The following is an 18494-nucleotide window of genomic DNA, read 5'->3' as shown; positions in this document are numbered from 1 at the left end:
AACAATGCGAAGGGCAGCGTACTGTTCTATAGAACTGTTCGCGAACCACTCTAATTTTTGATGTAGACGTCTTGTTCGGGAACAGTTAGCGAGCTGTTTGCGAACCGCAAATTTGGTTTGGACGCGCCTTAATACGCGTTGCACCATCGAGTCTTAAAGCGGGTTGACACGATCCAAGTGTACTTGGATTCCAACTTGGACCAAGTGCACTTATACAAGTGTACTTTGAGGAAGTTGGTTGCCACGGTTAAATGACTTGGATGTCAAATAATCATTGCAAAGATGGCGGAAGTGAGTGGTTGCTCACAAATGGCATAGTATTTTAATTAAAATGTGTAGATACCGCTAAAAAATTGCACGTTTATTTAAAATTAAATATTTATACTACTAAAGTATACAGTGATGAGCGCGCTAATAACCGGCAAAATAGCGAAAAAGATGGAAAACATTAAATTGTGAGATAAAAAGAAATAAAACTAGTAGAGGTGTTAAATTTAGCGATAGTAATTTATAAACTGAAATTATATTGATTGTTTCCCACCTTTAGACGTATCAGAGGATTATGTCAACTAAAACTGTCAGTGTGACAGTGGCATTTCTCAAACTCGTCCGATACGTCTAAAGGTGGGAAACAATCAATATAATGTCAGTTTATAAGTTACTATCGCTAAATCTAACACCTCTACTAGGTTCATCTCTTTTTATCGCTCAACTTAATTTGTTTTCCATCTTTTGCGTTATTTTGCCGGTTATTAGTGCGCTCATCACTGTATAGTTAACATATTTAAAATGCTCTGGCCTATATAGAAATATAAAAATCATTTTTTTATCGTGCGCATAGCGAATATGATAGCTTATGCGCATCTACTTTAGATGTTACCGTTTACACTTACCGTTTTCACATTATGAGCGATGGTCTAACCTAAAATTATCTTCGACAATTTCAGATATGCCTATTGATGGGTTTGTTAGTATCTGGAATTCATCAAAATCCAACGTTCCTAAACCTTCTTTTAACGATTCGTCTGAGAAAAAGTCTGACGGCAACTGCCTAGATCCATCGTCACCTGAAAAATCTAAAAACCAAAGATAATTATGTAATAATTTTATCAAATATTTAACATTAGCGGTCTAATTCACAGTATAAATATTTCATATGTCTATTATCAAATTTTTTGTTTATTCAGAGTTGCTCACTGAAAACAGTTCACCCTAATATTTGGCAAATCCAGAAATTAGATTTCTGGAAATGCTAAAAACACGTCGATTTTTATTCCAAGCGAAAATAATTTTCCAATCCCCTCCCGACCAGTTCCATAATCAAAATTCAAATTTTCCCAGATATGAGGTATACACCATTAGACGGGTCTGGAGTCCTCCTACAAACGCTCAGTTATTGGCGCAATTCATAGGTGGAAATTTTATGTAATTGTCGAAAAACCGATATTTTCAGGTTCAATTTTTCAGTTTTTCGGCTATACTGAGCCGTGCATAGATCCTGACCACTTAGGCATCGTTTGAAAGCTGGATTCAAGCCCTACCGATTTAACATATTTGCGGTTTTCTTATCTATCTTTCAATCTGAGATACATTCACCCAAAAAACATGCCCTCTTGTACCTACCCAGTTCTATACCTGGTTTACGGGTGTTCAAATGTCACAAACTTAACCGGTTCTGAATCGGAATCTTGAAACATGGAAAAACATTTAAGAACGGTGTAACTTTTCCACACACCCACATATCCACGAACATTTTCCTCTTTTTAAATAGAAATTGAGTAAAATTTCTGCGGTCGGTAACTTTTGAATGGTATAACCGATTTTGAAAATTAGACATGCGTTAGAAAGGTACCAATACTATCAAAAGCCGCAGAGGTCGGACAATTTTCGAAATTTTTGGGAATTTTGGCGATGAGAACGAAATACAGAGCTCAAATGGGGAGGGCGTAAACCCACACCCTTGGAACAAAATGGATGGTTGACCTATGGAATTGGCGGATCTTTTCCTAAACTTTAAAATGGGATTTGGCTAATTTTTCAATTCAGTCAGGTTGACAGAAACCGAAATTTCGCGTATATAATTAGTGTTACCGTTCTCTGGTATATTTTTAAAATCAAATTAATAACTTTTCGTGCACTGTTATTTATATATTTTCAAAAAACCCTGTTACCATATAGTGGTGTGGAGCACATGACACTGTTATTTAACAATTAAATATACAAGATGTTTGGTAAAGAATGGGCCATAGCTTAACCTTAGATTCCTGAGGTTAAAATAGGTCGATTTAAGCTAACTTACCTTAGTACAAAAGTTGAATATAACCTAAATACGTCAAAGTTAAACTTTTATTTTATTTATTTTTGAGTATTTCCTAACAGGCATGGGACAACAACACGAAATTTGGTAAGTGGTGCTAGTATTGTACAATCTACTAAATTATGTTAAACAAACGTTTCTGGCTACTACCAGAGGCGTACAACGGGGGAACATGAATGGTTGACCCTTCCAAAATTCTACGCCACTGGCGGAATTGCTATTTTAGTGCAATTTTTTGATTCTCCAATACTTTCTATGTAAAAAACACACTCTTCATTCGTAACGATAAAGCCATTAGTTTTCGAGATATTTGAAGCTAAAAACGCAGGAGCATAATACATTAAACAAAATAAGTGTGCCTTTTCATTTTTAACTTAAAATATCTCGAAAACTAATGACTTTCTCGTTACGAATGAAGAGTATATTATTTGCATAGAAAATATTGGAGAATCTAAAAATTATGCTACAATAGCAGTTTCATCAGTGGCGTAGAATTTGGGAAGGGTCAACCATTCACTTTCCCCTGTTGTACGCCTCTGGTATTAACCACAAACGATTATTTAACATAATTTAGTAGGGTATACAGTACCTACACTTTCTGCCAAGTACCATAAGGATATGTCAAATAGTTTTATAGTACCGGGCACACATAGTTCTTAAAGTTTTAAATAAAGAATATATTAAAAAAAAGAATACTTTAAAATAATTTTAACATATTATTCTTGTGATACTGTGTAGGCACTGTACTAAATTATGTTAAATTATGTTAAATACCCTACTAAATTATGTTAAATAATCGTTTCTGGCTACTACCAGAGGCGTACAACAGGGGAAAGTGAATGGTTGACCCTTCCCAAATTCTACGCCACTGATGAAACTGCTATTTTAGCATAATTTTTAGATTCTCCAATGCTTTCTATGCAAATAATATACTCTTCATTCGTAACGATAAAGTCATTAGTTTTCGAGATATTCGAAGTTACAAATGAAAAGGCACACTTATTTTGATTAAGGGGTTACATAGGTCTTGCGGGTAAAAAAAGTGACTTTTAAAAAAAATTATATCTCGAAAACTAAAAACTATTTGTATTTATAATTGGAACATGTTAAAGTATACAGGGTGTCCAGAAACTCTACCGACAAACGAAGACAGGAGATTCCTCAGATACCCAGACAATTTAACCCAATTCTTTGAAGACCAAACGCCTTTGAAGATGGCGTCTGGTAATTAGTTTTTCTTAAATATCTCTAGAACGCATCTATTTAGAAAAACGAAAATTGCTACACTTATTTATCTTCCAAAGATAAATCGATTCCTTCCATTGCAAATTTCTAGTACCAGTCATAGGCGTTCGTTTTGGGTAGGGCAACAATTATATTATCCCGTAACTTTTTTGTTTTTAATTTAGAAGCATTTTTGAGTCTGGATTATTAAAAGGCATTATAGTACTAAAAGATACTCTTACTTTAAGTCGATACCATAAACCGTTTTCTAAAAAAATCAACTTGAAAATTTTTCGTTTTTTGAATATTAAAAAAAAATTCAAAAAAAACATTTAGAAAAACGAAAACTGATACGTTCATTTATATTCCAGAGATGAATCGATTTCATTAATTGCAAATTTCTAGTACCGGTCATATGTGTCCGTTTTGGGTAGGTCAACGGTTATTTTATCGCATAACTTTTTTGTCTTTAATTTTTAAGAATTTTTGACACAATATTATTAAATTATGAGGTATTCTAGCACTACAAGCTACTTTTGTTTTAAGTTAGTAAAATACACCGTTTTTTTTGAAAATTGTTTTCAATTTTTTTTTAAATTCAGGAAACGAAAAATTTTCAAACTGATTTTTCTAGAAAACGGTGTGTTCTACTAACTTAAAGTAAGAGTACCTTTTAGTACTAGAATACTTCACAATAATCCAGTATCAAAAATGCTTAAAAGTTAAATACAAAAAAATTATGCGATAAAATAACCGTTGCCACACCCAAAACGGACGCCTATGACTGGTACTACAAATTCACAATACATGGAATCGATTTAACTCTGGAAGATAAATATGTGTATCAATTTCTGTTTTTATAACTACAAGCGTCCTAGAGGTATTTAAGAAAAACTAGTTAAAACACGCCATCTTCAAAGAGCTCCAGCTCCCTTAGGAAGCATTTTCGGACTAAGTGAATTTGGTCAAATTGTCTTAAAATTATCTGAGGAATCTCCTGTCTTCGTTTGTCGGTAGAGTTTCTGGACACCCTGTATACTTAAGGTACTCTCAAAAAAAATTTCAGCCAGAAATATTCATTTTTGTAGAGTTGACTGCAATTTTTCAACAACAGCCCTTTTTTTGCGGTGGGCAGCATAGCCAAGTCCAGTCTCATCTGAAATCAAAAAATCAAAAAGTTTCTTGTAGTTTATACGTCTGACTAGTGAATAAACGAAGGAATTAAAAAAAAAATGAAATTTGAAGATTTTACTAAGTTTAAACCAATGAACTGTCAACACCGATGGAATGGGCAAGAAGTGAATTTAATGACGCCAGGATGAGATAGCGCTAGTCAGGGAAGGATGGAAGATAATGGCCATCTTTCGTAAACAAAAAATTTATAGTGGTAGTCAGCGTTGCCAGCTTGGGGTGTTTTTCCATAATTTTGGAGTAATTTGAAAGCGTCTAGAAGTCTAGAGGAATTTTTCTAAGCAGAAATGGTTGGGGAGGGACAATTATAAGATATTTTAAGGGGTCATGGTAAATTAAATTTGCGTATATACGTAGAACTGTATAATTATACTCTCATATAATCGAAGACGATAGGACCTATGAATTATTTCCAGGCCCTTCTGTTGCTAAGTAGTATAATTTTGGTTTACTGTTCTCTACATTTGACTACTAATTTATTAAAATGTGGCAAAAATTTAAATTTAAGGGGTTTGAGCTTCAATTTGAGGGAATTTCAGTTTCTAAGTGGGGGATTTATAAAATCACATCTGGCAACTCTGGTCATTATGATAATATCCAACCAATGAAGAAGTCAAATTTTCCCTGACAAGCTCTGTCTCTCTCTAGGACCTCTCACTTGTATGTTGGCCGCAATCTCGCTTCACTGTTTGAATGGGATGGGGCCATTCCATCCGTGTTGACAGTTCATTGGTTTAAACTCATTTTCGACCCCAATTTTTCTCATTTTTGCAAAAATGACCATTTTTAAAGTAGTTTTTTTTTTTATAAAACAAAAACAACTTCACCTAATAAAAATTTCTTCGTTCATTCACTAGCCAGAGGTATAAACTACAAGAAACTTTTTGATTTTTTGATTTCAGATGAGACTGGACTTAGTTATGCTGCCCACCGCAAAAAAAGGGCTGTTGTCGAAAAATTGCAGTCAACTCTACAAAAATGAATATTTCTGGCTGAATTTTTTTTTGAGAGTACCTTAGGTACTATACTTTTACATGTTCCAATTATAAATAAAAATAATTTTTAGTTTTCGAGATATAATTTTTTTAAAAATCACTTATTTTACTCGCAAGACCTATGTAACCCCTTAATGTATTATGCTCCTTCGTTTTTAGCTTCAAATATCTCGAAAACTAATGGCTTTATCGTTACGAATGAAGAGTATATTTTTTACATAGAAAGTATTCGAGAATTAAAAAATTACACTAAAATAGCAATTCCGCCAGTGGCGTAGAATTTGGGAAGGGTCAACCATTCACGTTCCCCCGTCGTACGCCTTTGGTAGTAGCCAGAAACGTTTGTTTAACATAATTTAGTAGATTGTACAATACCAGCACCACTTACCAAATTTCGTGTTGTTGTCCCATGCCTGTCAGGAAATATTCAAAAATAAATAATATAATTTAACTTTGACACCCTGTATTTCGGTTATTATCAACTTTTGTACTAAGGTAAGTTAGCTTAAATCGACCTATTTTAAGCTCAGGAATCTAAGGTTAAGCTATGGCCCATTCTTTACCAAACACCCTGTAAAGTACCGGGTATCCCAATAAGAATGGCTCTCGGTAGAATGGTTTATAGTAGAGCTTTGAAATAAAAATTTTTATAACAAAAGTTGCCTCAGGAAAAGCCTGGAAATTATTTTCATAATTGTGGGTCCACCTCTAGAGGGCGTAATTGAATATCAAATATAAAAAAATCTAAATTTTACAAAATTTGCCTAATGAAGGGGCACTGGAAATCCGATTATTGTATTCTTCATCAAATTCTGCGCATATTTCATTTAACAAGTTTAACTCTACCTGTGCAAATAAGAGGTGGGGGTGAGTGGGAACCTTGTTATGAAAAAATGGCTGTAAGTCCGGTTCTGCTAAATCAAATTTTGAAAACTGGATCTTGTTGAAGACAGATATTTTTCTTAAATGTAAGCGTGATAATTTTGAACCATCCTAATAAGTAATAAGCCAGCTGGGAGGCGTTATTTAATTTTTTTCAGAAATCTAGTTTTCTTTGGAAAATATTAAACACAAGTATGCATTTTTAATCATACTTTATAAAATTAGATTAAATTAGCAATAGAATAGCGAAAACCGCATGTCGATACCTTTTTTCTATCTCAAGATATCTCGAGAAACGTGTAAATTTTATACATAACTGTTACTATCACCGGTAAACTAAGTTAATGAAAAGTAGTGTGCTGTGGAAAAAAACAAAATAACATTTTCCAGATGTCAACGTATAAAAATATAATTAATTAAAACAAAAATATAATTAATTAAAACAACAATATAAAGAGAAACAATACTATTAAAATTAAATATAACACAGAACAAAAAGAACTACTTAGTGACGACCTAAATATTCAAATTGTTACCCATTATACACTACTCTAGAATACATTATCCAGAGAATACTAAACGCCATTCAAAGCATATCGAGAGCAGAAATTGAGACTGCTGTTCAATCTACTATTGAAAGAGTAAATGTTTGCAACGAAAATGATGGGCAAAAATTTGAACGTTTATGTCATCACTAAATGGTTGTTTTTATTTCTTTGTAATAGGGCTTTTGAACGCTTCTCATTTGTTTCGAGCCTCTGTCATATGCCGTATAATCCGTGTATAATATTAATATACGAGATATGAACGAGGCTCGAAATAAATGAGAAGCGTTGAAAAGACCTAATATACGTTGACAGCTGGAAAATGTTTCTTTGTTGTTTCCATAGCACACTACTTTTAATGAATTTCGTTTACCGGTGACAGTAACAGTTATGTTTTTAAATTTACACGTTTTGTACGATATCTCGAGATAGAAAAAAGATATTAACATGCGGTTTTCGCTGTTCTGTTGCTAATTTTGTCTAATTTTGTAATATGGTATTAAACATGCATGTTTGTATTTAATATTTTCCAAGGAACACTAGATTTCTGAAAAAAATTAAATATCGCCTTCTAGCTGGCATGTTACTCAGTAAGTTGGTTCGAAATCATAACTTTTACATTGACGAAAAAGATCTGTCTTCAACAAGACCAAGTTTGCAAAATTTGATTAAGCAGAACCGGACTCACAGCCAGCTTTTCATAACAAGATTCCCACTCACCCCCACCTCTTATTTCCAAAGGTAGACCTAAACTTGTCAAATCAAATATGCGTAGAATTTTATGAAGAATACGACGATCGGATTTCCAGTGCCCCTTCATTAGGAAAATTTTGTAAAATTTAGATTTTTTAATTTTTGATATTAAATTACGCCCTCTAGCGGTGGTCCCACAATTATGAAAATAATTTCCAGGCTTTTCCTGAGGCAACTTTTGTTATAAAATTTTTTGTTTCAAAGCTCTACTATAAACGGTTCCTGAGTTATGGCCGAGAGCCATTCTTATTGGGACACCCGGTACAATTAATTAATATGAAACAATAAGAATACATTATCTACAAAGCATATTAACATTTTAATGAATAACTAAATTACCTGTGAGTATGATTTCAGGCAGACTTGTAGGAGTATTTGGCGTCGTTCTTAATCCAGGCGAGGGCGACGGATACACTAATTGTTGCGGTGATGTACTATAGTATCCCGCGTCCGTACTCACTTCTATGTTATTGTTTGGGCTGGCATTTGGTATGTTCGAAGGTGAGTGAGGCTGCGTCGTTTGTTGAGCACCCGTTGACTGGTCAACGTAAGACATATTGTTTGGTGGATCCAACTGAAGTTAATAAACAACTGATTAATGTATGGAAATTGTTGTTTTTTAGATGTTATGGATTTGAAAGGTAGTGCGCATGTACCAGCATCTCGGTACGACACCATGTGTTTTAAGTAGCTGTTTTGATGCGAAGGTAGAAGAAAATATGTACAAGTGGAAAAACAGTGATGTAGGAAAAACATACTGGCGACTCAACAACATTTCATAATATAAAATAATTGCAAACAGAGACATAAGCTTCTTCTTTTTTCACACAATATTTTTCACCAAACCTATAAATTGTTGGTATGTTGATATATTTATTAAGTATAATTATTACACTGGCCTGCGTTTCAAAACTTTTTTTGTGAGGTCAAGGGTTTCATAGGTGATTTTAGATATTTAGTGCATGCTGAATTCAAAAATATAACTCATCTCTTACTTTACTCAATCAGGTCAGATATTTTTGTTTCCCAAATTAAAAAAAAGTATATTATTGAAATAGCATACCTATTATTTCCAATATGCTAATTTTGTTATACAGGAACTATGTTTTTGTGAAATGTATAATATATCAAATATACAATACAGAATTACTTATTTCAGTAAATACAAGACTGATTTTATGGTTTCATGTAAATTGCATTCCTAGAAAATGAACTTTTAAAACGTTTTTATATATTTCGCTTATTCTTTATCTGTTTCTTTGTCCTACAAAAATCTTGTATTCGATTTTAAACATACTTCCCGACTAGCTAGAGATATGAAATTTTCAGATTAGCTCAGAACTCGATGACAATGCAATATTCAACAGCTTTTACATGGATGCATTAAGTTTTATTTGAAATTTTAAGCTATTTTAAATTTTATACCGTATAATTAGTTCTCACTTTTATTAAAAAATAAAAAGGTGGTTTTATAAAAAATTCTTTTTAATTCAAATGTCTAATTATTCAACCCCTAGTCACAGGTCATTAGTGGCAATGAGTAAAATATGGCAACTGTGTAAGAGGGTGATGGTGAGAGGTGACACACTGAGTTACAGTTTGTTTGGACTCAGTACTTGAGTGTCTCTAACAAAATGAATACAAAGTAAGACCTAACCTTGAACCTGGTTCACACAACGTTCTCTCAAAAGCTTTGGTGGATCCTCAAAAAATTCTACGTCCGCTTGTCCATATAAAACTTGACCTGATGAAAAATGTTGTCAAAACTATTCAGAACTAGTGAAAACCATAATAATAATTCTTGTGCTCTGTCATTTACTTCGATAATTTGACTTTCCCAAAATTTCAAATAGTAAATAAACCTGACATGATTTATGATTTAAAATGAGATCCACTTTTGAATTTAGCATGCATGTAATATAAAAGATCACCTGTAAAAGTACAAAAATACATACTATTTACGAAAAACATAATCGTAGTGAACGATATTTATTCTAAGATTATGATATCGTATTAACATTTCCACAATCCCACATAACACAGAAAATTGGATATTAAACCTATGAGATTTGGTGTAAAATGCATATTATAATATTGTGTATTAATGGAATTACAAAGGTTGATCTGTAAGTTTCAAACAAAATGAATATAAAGCCGCAAAGGTAATCAAAATAATATGATGCATCATTGATGAATGAGATGAAAGAAATATGTATGAAAAAATTATTAACAATGAAAATTTTTTTGTTGTTTCATAAGTCAAATAGAGAAAAAATTAATTTTTTCCACGCACAAAACCCTTTTCTTGTTAAACGACATCGAGACTGATCTTCTACACTTCTGTGTAGAAGATAAGCCCTTTCGAGAAACTTTGGTTTGGAACACCAAACTTTCGGAACACCGAAAGTTTGGTATTCCGTATCGACATAGATATGACTTGATGGTGACGATGCTTTATAAAGAAAATGAAAAAATTGTATCTTAAGTCTGGTATGTTTCGGATTTAATACTGAAACACATACAAAAAAATGTCAAAATAGAAATCAATACAAAACTAAAGAGAGGAATGAGTTGGTTAGATAGCATGGAAAACGACCTGATATCGTTGAACGTAAGAGAATGGAATATAACACAGGAAATGAGTGAATGTGGGCAAATGACAAAATAGGAACGGAAGTAAGAAACGCGTAATTCACTAAAGTTCGAATCAATAAAATTCTTGTCGTCTTTAAACGAATTCAATGAAGATTCTATGTCAACTAAATTTAAATACAGGTTGTCTATAAAGTACACAGTAACATGAGGACTAAAAATTCAAGGGATCATTTCATGTAGGTTTGTCCTAATATTTTAGCTAATTCTTTTCTTTCTTAGGGAGATAGTTTTATTAGGAGGCAAACGTTTTTGAATAAGTTTATAACGATTTCCTTTTCTTTGTACATGAGTTTGTATCTTTTTCGTAAATTGCGAATTGCCACTTGAAAGTTGTTAAAAGATTTTTTTTGGAAAAAATACAAATCTTTCCTAATATTCTACTTTGAGAAAATGGAAGCTTACATGCTTAAAAAATTAGTATTCAACAAGGCAGATGCGAACAAAAGATCACTAAAAACTAGACCTATTCACAAGTTCTACTAGGATTGTTCAATGGAAACATGTAAAATCAGGGTATCAGAGTTATGTAGTCAAAATAACTGAATTTATTCGAATATTTTGTTTAAGTCGTAGTGAAGAATAAAGGCCTTTGGTTCTACTCATTCTATGGTTCTTTGCTGCTGCTTCTTCTTCTTCTCTTAAAAGTATTTTTAATAGACGTGCTGGTGTTCAGTTTTGAGTATAAATTTATTTGCTACTACCAATGAGACTCATAATTTAAAAAGATAATTTTAAATGTTCGAAATACTTGTCACTCAACTCCTAACAACGTGCAAGCCTATACAGTACAACCTGCCATATCCGGACCTGTCATATCCGGACCTCCGCATATCCGGACGGTTCTGCGCCGTCCGGATCTACCGAAATCTACCGAGAAAGGCAGTCCTGCTGTTAAACAACGCACTAAAAGAATAACTAAAAGATGACGAAATAATGTATAAAAAACGTGTCTATCGACGAAAGTTATCGACGGCGTTGATTACTGGAATGTATGAAGGAGAAAACGTTTCAGAGACTGTAAAAGAAGTAGTGGTCTTGATATCCGGATTTTTTCATATCCGGATCGGTCTGTCGCCACATTGATCCGGATATGACAGGTTTGACTGTATTTATAAATTCCTGAGTTACTTTTTTCACGTCTTCTATTCGCTCCGTTCGTGACCATGGTGGGGATACACGAAACTATGCCAGTGCCCGTAGCGGCGAAATATGACAACTTTGGCGAATAATGATTGAATAATAATTTTTTTCAATAGGTATTTCGCTTACCTTATTATTGCCGTTTTGATTTTTATTATTTATATTTATATTTTCATACTGACTTTCTTTCCTTCCCCGATCTGGTTGTTTATTCCTATCGCCAGCTAATGTTAAAGTCTGGTACTAATCATTCACACTGTCTAATTGCTTTCGATTAATGTTAACATCATCATCATCATAGTCATTAACATCCTAGTAGATGTGTTGTGGTTCATAATTGGGCTTCAGCAGCTCGGACAGTTTGATTGATAATATTTCTCCACTGGTCGCGGTCATCAGTTACATGTATTGCCTCAGTATACTGTTTGTTGAGAAGCTTTTTAGTAATGTCCGCCCATCGCTGTGGAGATCTTCCGCGTTGGCGTTGAGTCTGAGGCCTTCCTTGGACCACCAACCGCTCCATTTTGTGATCACTTCGATGGATATGACCAAAGAACTTTAAAATTCTAGAGTAAACGGTACTGGAGAGACGCTGATCCGGTTTAATTTAATCCAGAACCGAGATATTTGTACGGCGAGCCGTCCATGGAATTCGAAGCAGGCGTCTCCATGTCCACATTTCAAAGGCGTCTATACGTCGTCTATCTGATTCTTTGACTGTCCATGTCTCGCATGCATAGTAAAATATGGAAAAGACCAGAGTTGAAACGAGTCTCTTTTTGTTTGTCATAGTAATGTGACGATCACGCCAGACTCCGTTTAGTTCACTCATTGCTGCTCTTGCTAGTTGAATGCGTCTTCTAATTTCGGGTTCACAACTGCCTGTGTTGTTAACTAGAGCTCCAAGATATATCATAGATGAGACTACCTCGCATCCCGCAATAGTTTCGGTTTCAGGAAACTGTTGTTGGCGATCAATAACCATAATTTGGTTTTGTTGTAGTTAACCATGAGTCCAAATTTAGCACTTTCTACCTCGAGTTTTTTTAATAATTCAGTCATTTCTTCTGGAGTAGAGGCTAGAAGTGTACTGTCGTCTGCGAAACGCAAGTTAGATATCTTAACACCACCTAGGTTTACTCCTCTCTCCCAACCATCCAAGACTCTGCGCATTATGAACTCCGAATAGATGTTAAATAATAAGGGAGATAAAACGCATCCTTGGCGTACTCCCTTCTCCAAAGTGCATTTGTCAGACAGGTATCCGTCCATTCGAATATATGCCAGGTTATCTTGGTACAGTTTGCTAATAAGGTGAGTCAAGTGTTTAGGTACACCCATTGTCGTCAATATGTTCCATAGTTTGTTCCATCTAACATTATCAAAGGCCTTTGTATAATCGACGAAACATATAAATATCGGGATCTGGTATTCTCTGGCTTTTTCTATGATGTTTCTTACATTAAGGATTTGTTCTCTAGTACCTCTGCCCTTTACAAATCCAGCCTGCTCAGGTGCTATTTGCCAACTTATGCAGTTTTCTAGACGCCGTTGCAGTATGTAGAGGATCACCTTACTGGCGTGTGATATTAGAGCTAATAGCCTGTAGTTGTTACAATTATTTGTTGAACCTTTCTTATGAAGAGGTATGATTATGGTCTTTCTCCAATCCTCAGGCCAGACGCCTGTGTGCCATATTTCATTACACAATCGATGTAATATTTTTACTCCACATTCCGGAAGATGCTTCAAGACGTCTGCAGTAATGAGATCATATCCTGCTGCTTTGTTTAACTTAAGTCTTTTTAAAGCGAATTCCACCTCGGAAAAAAGTATGTCAGGTTCAGATTCAAAACTAGTGTGGTGTGTCTCTGTTGAAGGAGAATGGAAAGTGGAGGTCTGGCAGTCAGGTACAAACGGGGTGTCCGCTGGCATCTGGTCCGTGTTGGCGTATAAAGACTTACAATACGCCCTCCAAACATCAATAACCTTGTCCAAATCCGTCTGTACATTACCTTCATCATCTTTGATAGACCAAGATTTCTGCTTGAATTTACGTGTGAGTAGTCTGACTTTATCAAAGAGTTCTTTGGTGTTATTTGTGTCGGCATGTAGTTGAATTTCTCTGCAGATTTTCTCTATATGTTTGTTTTTGTCTCGTCTATGTTAACACTGACAACTAAATTAATTAATGTTAACACTGACAACTAAACTATAACGACAAAGTGGAGAAAAAGCCTTAAGAGACAACAGTAGCGCGTTCCAAGACTGCGGCTGTAATTTTTAATATTTTGTCGAGATATTTGGCCCACATATTCGTAATATAATAAAGAATGGCGGTACAGAGCCCAATTTGAGAAATATGTTAGGATGTGGAAATTACTCTATAACTAAATAAAATATTGCAAAAAGGAGCCTGTACCGCCATTAAGAAGAACAAAAAATAAACTTTCTTCAAATAAAGTTTTATATCCCATGCCTAGATTTTGTGTCACATTGGAACTACTAAAAATCTATTTTCTATAATAAGAAATCGAACGTGACTGACTTAGCAACATTATCTCGCCTATGAGTGTAATAATTATTGTTTTTGATAGTATGATGTCACTGTCACTGTCGTATTGCCGACGCACTGTTGCCTCACTGTTGAAAGTTAGCAGAACTTTCGAAAAACAAAAATGTTGATGACGCGCTACTGTTTATTCTTAAAATTGATATTTTCTTCAGAGAATTTCGAAATATCCGCTTTTTAATTTGACGTTTATTTGACACTCGAACTATTGTGTGTATAATAAATTTTATCAAAAATGGTAAATAAATATTACATTAACGTCTTCTTTTTTCTTTTTTGGCTTGGACTATGGTCATTCAGCCAGTCTCAATCAAAACTAAATGTATTAAAGATATTGCCAATTAGTGAAACTTGGTTGTTATAATATTATTACAATTTTTTACTGCTTATTTACCTACTCATTACAGCTAATGTACATACTATGTTAATAAATATAAATATATTATACTACTTAATGTTTATCAAGAACACATAGTGTATACATTTTACAAATAAAAATATTAATCTTAATATTAAAATAAATGCATTCTTTTTTGTATTTTATTTTAGTTTTTTTTTTGTTTTGTTTTTTGTTTAGTTTTTTTTTGTCACTACGATAGGATGTCAACCCGGTTCAGCCCCGCGGAGGTTTAAATCCTCTTAGTGATTTTTTCTTTAATTTTTTTATTTTATTTTTTTTTAAGATTTTTTTTTAATTATTAATTTTTTTTATTTATTTTTTTTGTTTCATGTTTTTCTTTTTTTTTTCTTTTTATTTTTTTTTTATTTTTTTTTTATATTTTTTTAAACATATTTTACAAATACTTATAACTAATTACAATAATATTTTACTATCCGACAAGAAAGATACCAAACAGTCAAAAATTTTCTTTTTATTCAGTGACAGAATAAAGAGAATATTTACAGGGTTTAACGTCAAATTGTGTCGTTCGCCAAAAATTTCAGGCGACTACGCTAGGTGTCGCGTCAGTCATGCACGGAGCGAATACGTATTAGTTCATAATAATCAATCATTGTTTGTCTCAAATCCTGTAAGTCGCTCTATGAATCTTCTACGTCCAATCTAAAAAAAATCTCTAACCCGTCGATAATAGTTGGGAGACGTTCAATCCTATTAAACCAAAAATTTTGTGGTAACTGATTTAAATAAAATATCTTAACATTACGTACCATGTTTTTGCGACCACATCCCCCCCCCCTTATCAGGCCACATACATCTGCACATTTTATCACACAATATTTTTGTTTCTTTAAAATTTCTCAGTTTTCCTCTAACATTTTCAGACTGCGCAAGGCATGTCAATGTTTCCATTGGCTCCAATCTCAAGGTATACCAAGATCTTATCCAGAGGATATATGGCACAGGGGACAGGAGGACAAGTAGTGTTGCTTAAGCGATAGCCCACAAAGCTGACAGAACTTCGTAAAAAAACATTTTTGGCCGGACCAAGAATTTTTTTCTGAATCCATAAATCAAAATGTAGTGGGAACGAATAGAGAGGCAACCAAGGTTCATTGGATGTTATTAGTTCAATTAGAATGTAGAATTAGACATTGCTATTTTGGGCTGGTTCCGCAACCTGCTGAAAATATTTTATCAGCAGGTATATAGATTGATTAAATAATGAGACATCTCATACATTTAATTATAATGGATTGTTTCCATTGAACACCCGTTGTAAATTTCTTATAATTTATAGATTACCTAATATTACAGTTCAAATAAATTTAATGTTAAAAGCTATAGGTACAATGGTAAATATAAAAATTTCGTATGATATATGTAGAAATATAAATTGATTCTACCCTCTACCATTTAATCATGCACGTTACTTATACATAAAAACATTCGAAAATTTGAATTATTAGAATCAAAAATGCTATTCGTTAACTTATTTTTTACATTTATATCTTACATATATCTTTATACCATTTTGGATTATGGAAATAAAATTAAACAATTGTAATAAAACATGCAAGATCTATAAGGTGTAAAATATCAATTTACAATCAATAAATACTCTATGATGTGATATTTTGTTAATACACAAGAATTTGAAGTGAGAGAGGGAGTTATATACAAGGCGCATTATTTTTGAATTATAGAAGGTTAATTGGGACTCATGGTGTGAATTATCACAGTGCAATATATTTAAGTTAAAACAATTTTTAATATAAATTTACTATTGCCCAAAATTATTAACATAGCAAAATATTTAACTTTGATTTACAGGAAAAAGTAGAAACTTTATTTACCTTATTACTTATCAATCATTCCCTGTACCTAATAGGGAACTTAGATAAAATTTTAAATTCGAAAAAAATGTTATAAATCACAACAGAACATAATTTAGAACCTGTATCAAAGATAAAAAAGTTTTGTTTGTCTTTCGTTTGGCTCCTAAAGGCGACTAAAAATTCAGCTTATACCAGCCACCCCAAAACGCGTCGTGACGTCACACCGTTGTTTGTTTACATTCTACACCAATTGTATATATAATTTTAAATTAGACATTATAAACGTCAGTAAAAAATACAGTTATGTGACGTTAAAAGTGTTTTTGATCGTTTGAACTATTCATAGAAAATTTGTACTTTTACAAAATGGTTTTATTTTCAATAGTAAACCTTCTTTCCTTTCCTTCAAAAACTGTATCAAACTCCAATCTCAACAAACTGGTATATATTATTACAACGACATACGATAAATGTCATTAGAATATAAATATTTTTCCTTTATTCTCCGACGACGAGCTGGCCAAACACCCAAGTAGGTGGAGGCCAATAAACTAAAGAAGGAGAAGAAGAATATACCTAAATACAGGGTGTCCCGAAAAGATTGGTCATAAATTATACCACATATTCTGGGGTCAAAAATAGTTCGACTAAACCTAACTTACCTTAGTACACTTCGCGTCAAAAAAAACTGGTACAACTCTTATAACCGAAAATCGTGTTTTTCAAGTTGTGTAAGTTGATCTTGTCACAAGTGTCATTCTAATTTCTAGGGCAACGTTGCCAGTTCAACGAAAATATTATATCAAACTAGGTAAAAACGGGGCTGAGCGACAGACCGCATTTTTTAATATACTAAAATCTAAAACAATGGTAATTTTCCGTCATCTCAATTAAGTATCCATACATTGATTCGTGTTTTATTATAATTTACGAAAATATTTCAATTCAAAATAATGATAGATATAAATCTTGACATGACTTTAAATTATTATGTTTAATGTCAAATCAAGAGGTGTGATTGGTTTCTCGTAAATTGTAGGACAAAACTGCATTCTTGTGTAGAAGAAATAAAACACACTGGAAAAATTAAAAATTAAATTTGAAATTAATACAAAATAAATGCCTTTTACAGTGAACAAGTATGGAATTTAAATATATGTATTACAATTCGAAATATACATTTTAAACGTTATTTTTTTTGTATTTAGATTTAGTGCAATTCCGTTATCTGTGATGGCAACAACGAAGTGATTCACGAACAATAATTGTCAGTCTGAACACAGGTTTACATTGGGAAAAAAAAGTGTACCAGTTTTATATGACGCGAAGTGTACAAATGTGCTCATAAAAAAAAGTTACAGCTCTTTAAAGTTACAAAATGAAAATCGATTTTTTTCAATATATCGAAAACTATTAGAGATTTTTTATTGAAAATGGACATGTATTATTCTTGTGGCAGGAAGATCTTAAAACAAAATTATAGTAAAGATTGTCCACCCCATAAAAATTTTATGGGGGTTTTGTTCCCTTAAACTCCCCAAACTTTTGTGTACGTTTCAATTAATTCATTTTTGTGATACCATTAGTTAAACACAATGTTTTTAAAACTTTTTTGCCTATTAGTATTTTTTCGATAATCCAGTTTTTATCGAGATGCGGCTTCTTTTTTAAAATATTTACAAACAAATTTTATGGGGGTTTTGTTCCTTTAAAGCCCCCAAACGTTTGTGTACGTTCCAATTAAACTATTATTGTGGTACCATTAGTTAAACACAGTGTTTTTAAAACTTTTTTGCCTCTTAGTCTTTTGTTGGCAAGTCACCTTTTATCGAGATGTGGCTTCTTTTTTAAAATATACCTAAAAATGCAAATTATAAATAAATTTTCAGATTATTAACAGGTCTCTATAATCGTACTTAACCATATACAAATATGTGGTGGATTCGACAAATATTCAAAATATGTCGATAAACACTGGCTTA

The 18494-nt window shown here is 32.9% G+C and overlaps 1 protein-coding gene across 2 annotated transcripts in view; it reads right to left on the bottom strand.

Annotated features, from left to right (window-relative positions):
* Positions 1–18494, bottom strand: part of LOC126880386 (CREB-regulated transcription coactivator 1) — a 375806-nt gene that overhangs the window by 27924 nt on the left and 329388 nt on the right. For both annotated transcript variants that reach the window (XM_050644219.1, XM_050644220.1), the window contains 2 exons: positions 8247–8481; positions 894–1076 (listed from right to left, as the gene is read on the bottom strand). In XM_050644219.1, coding sequence (XP_050500176.1) covers positions 904–1076; positions 8247–8481 — 408 coding nt within the window. In that variant the 3' untranslated portion in view covers positions 894–903. The remainder of the gene's footprint in view (positions 1–893; positions 1077–8246; positions 8482–18494) is intronic.

The sequence above is a fragment of the Diabrotica virgifera genome, chromosome 2, assembly GCF_917563875.1.
Source record: "Diabrotica virgifera virgifera chromosome 2, PGI_DIABVI_V3a".
NCBI classification, from domain to species: domain Eukaryota; kingdom Metazoa; phylum Arthropoda; class Insecta; order Coleoptera; family Chrysomelidae; genus Diabrotica; species Diabrotica virgifera.
The sequence above is the reverse complement of the archived record's forward strand: the minus strand, read 5'-3'. Positions and strand labels throughout refer to the sequence as shown.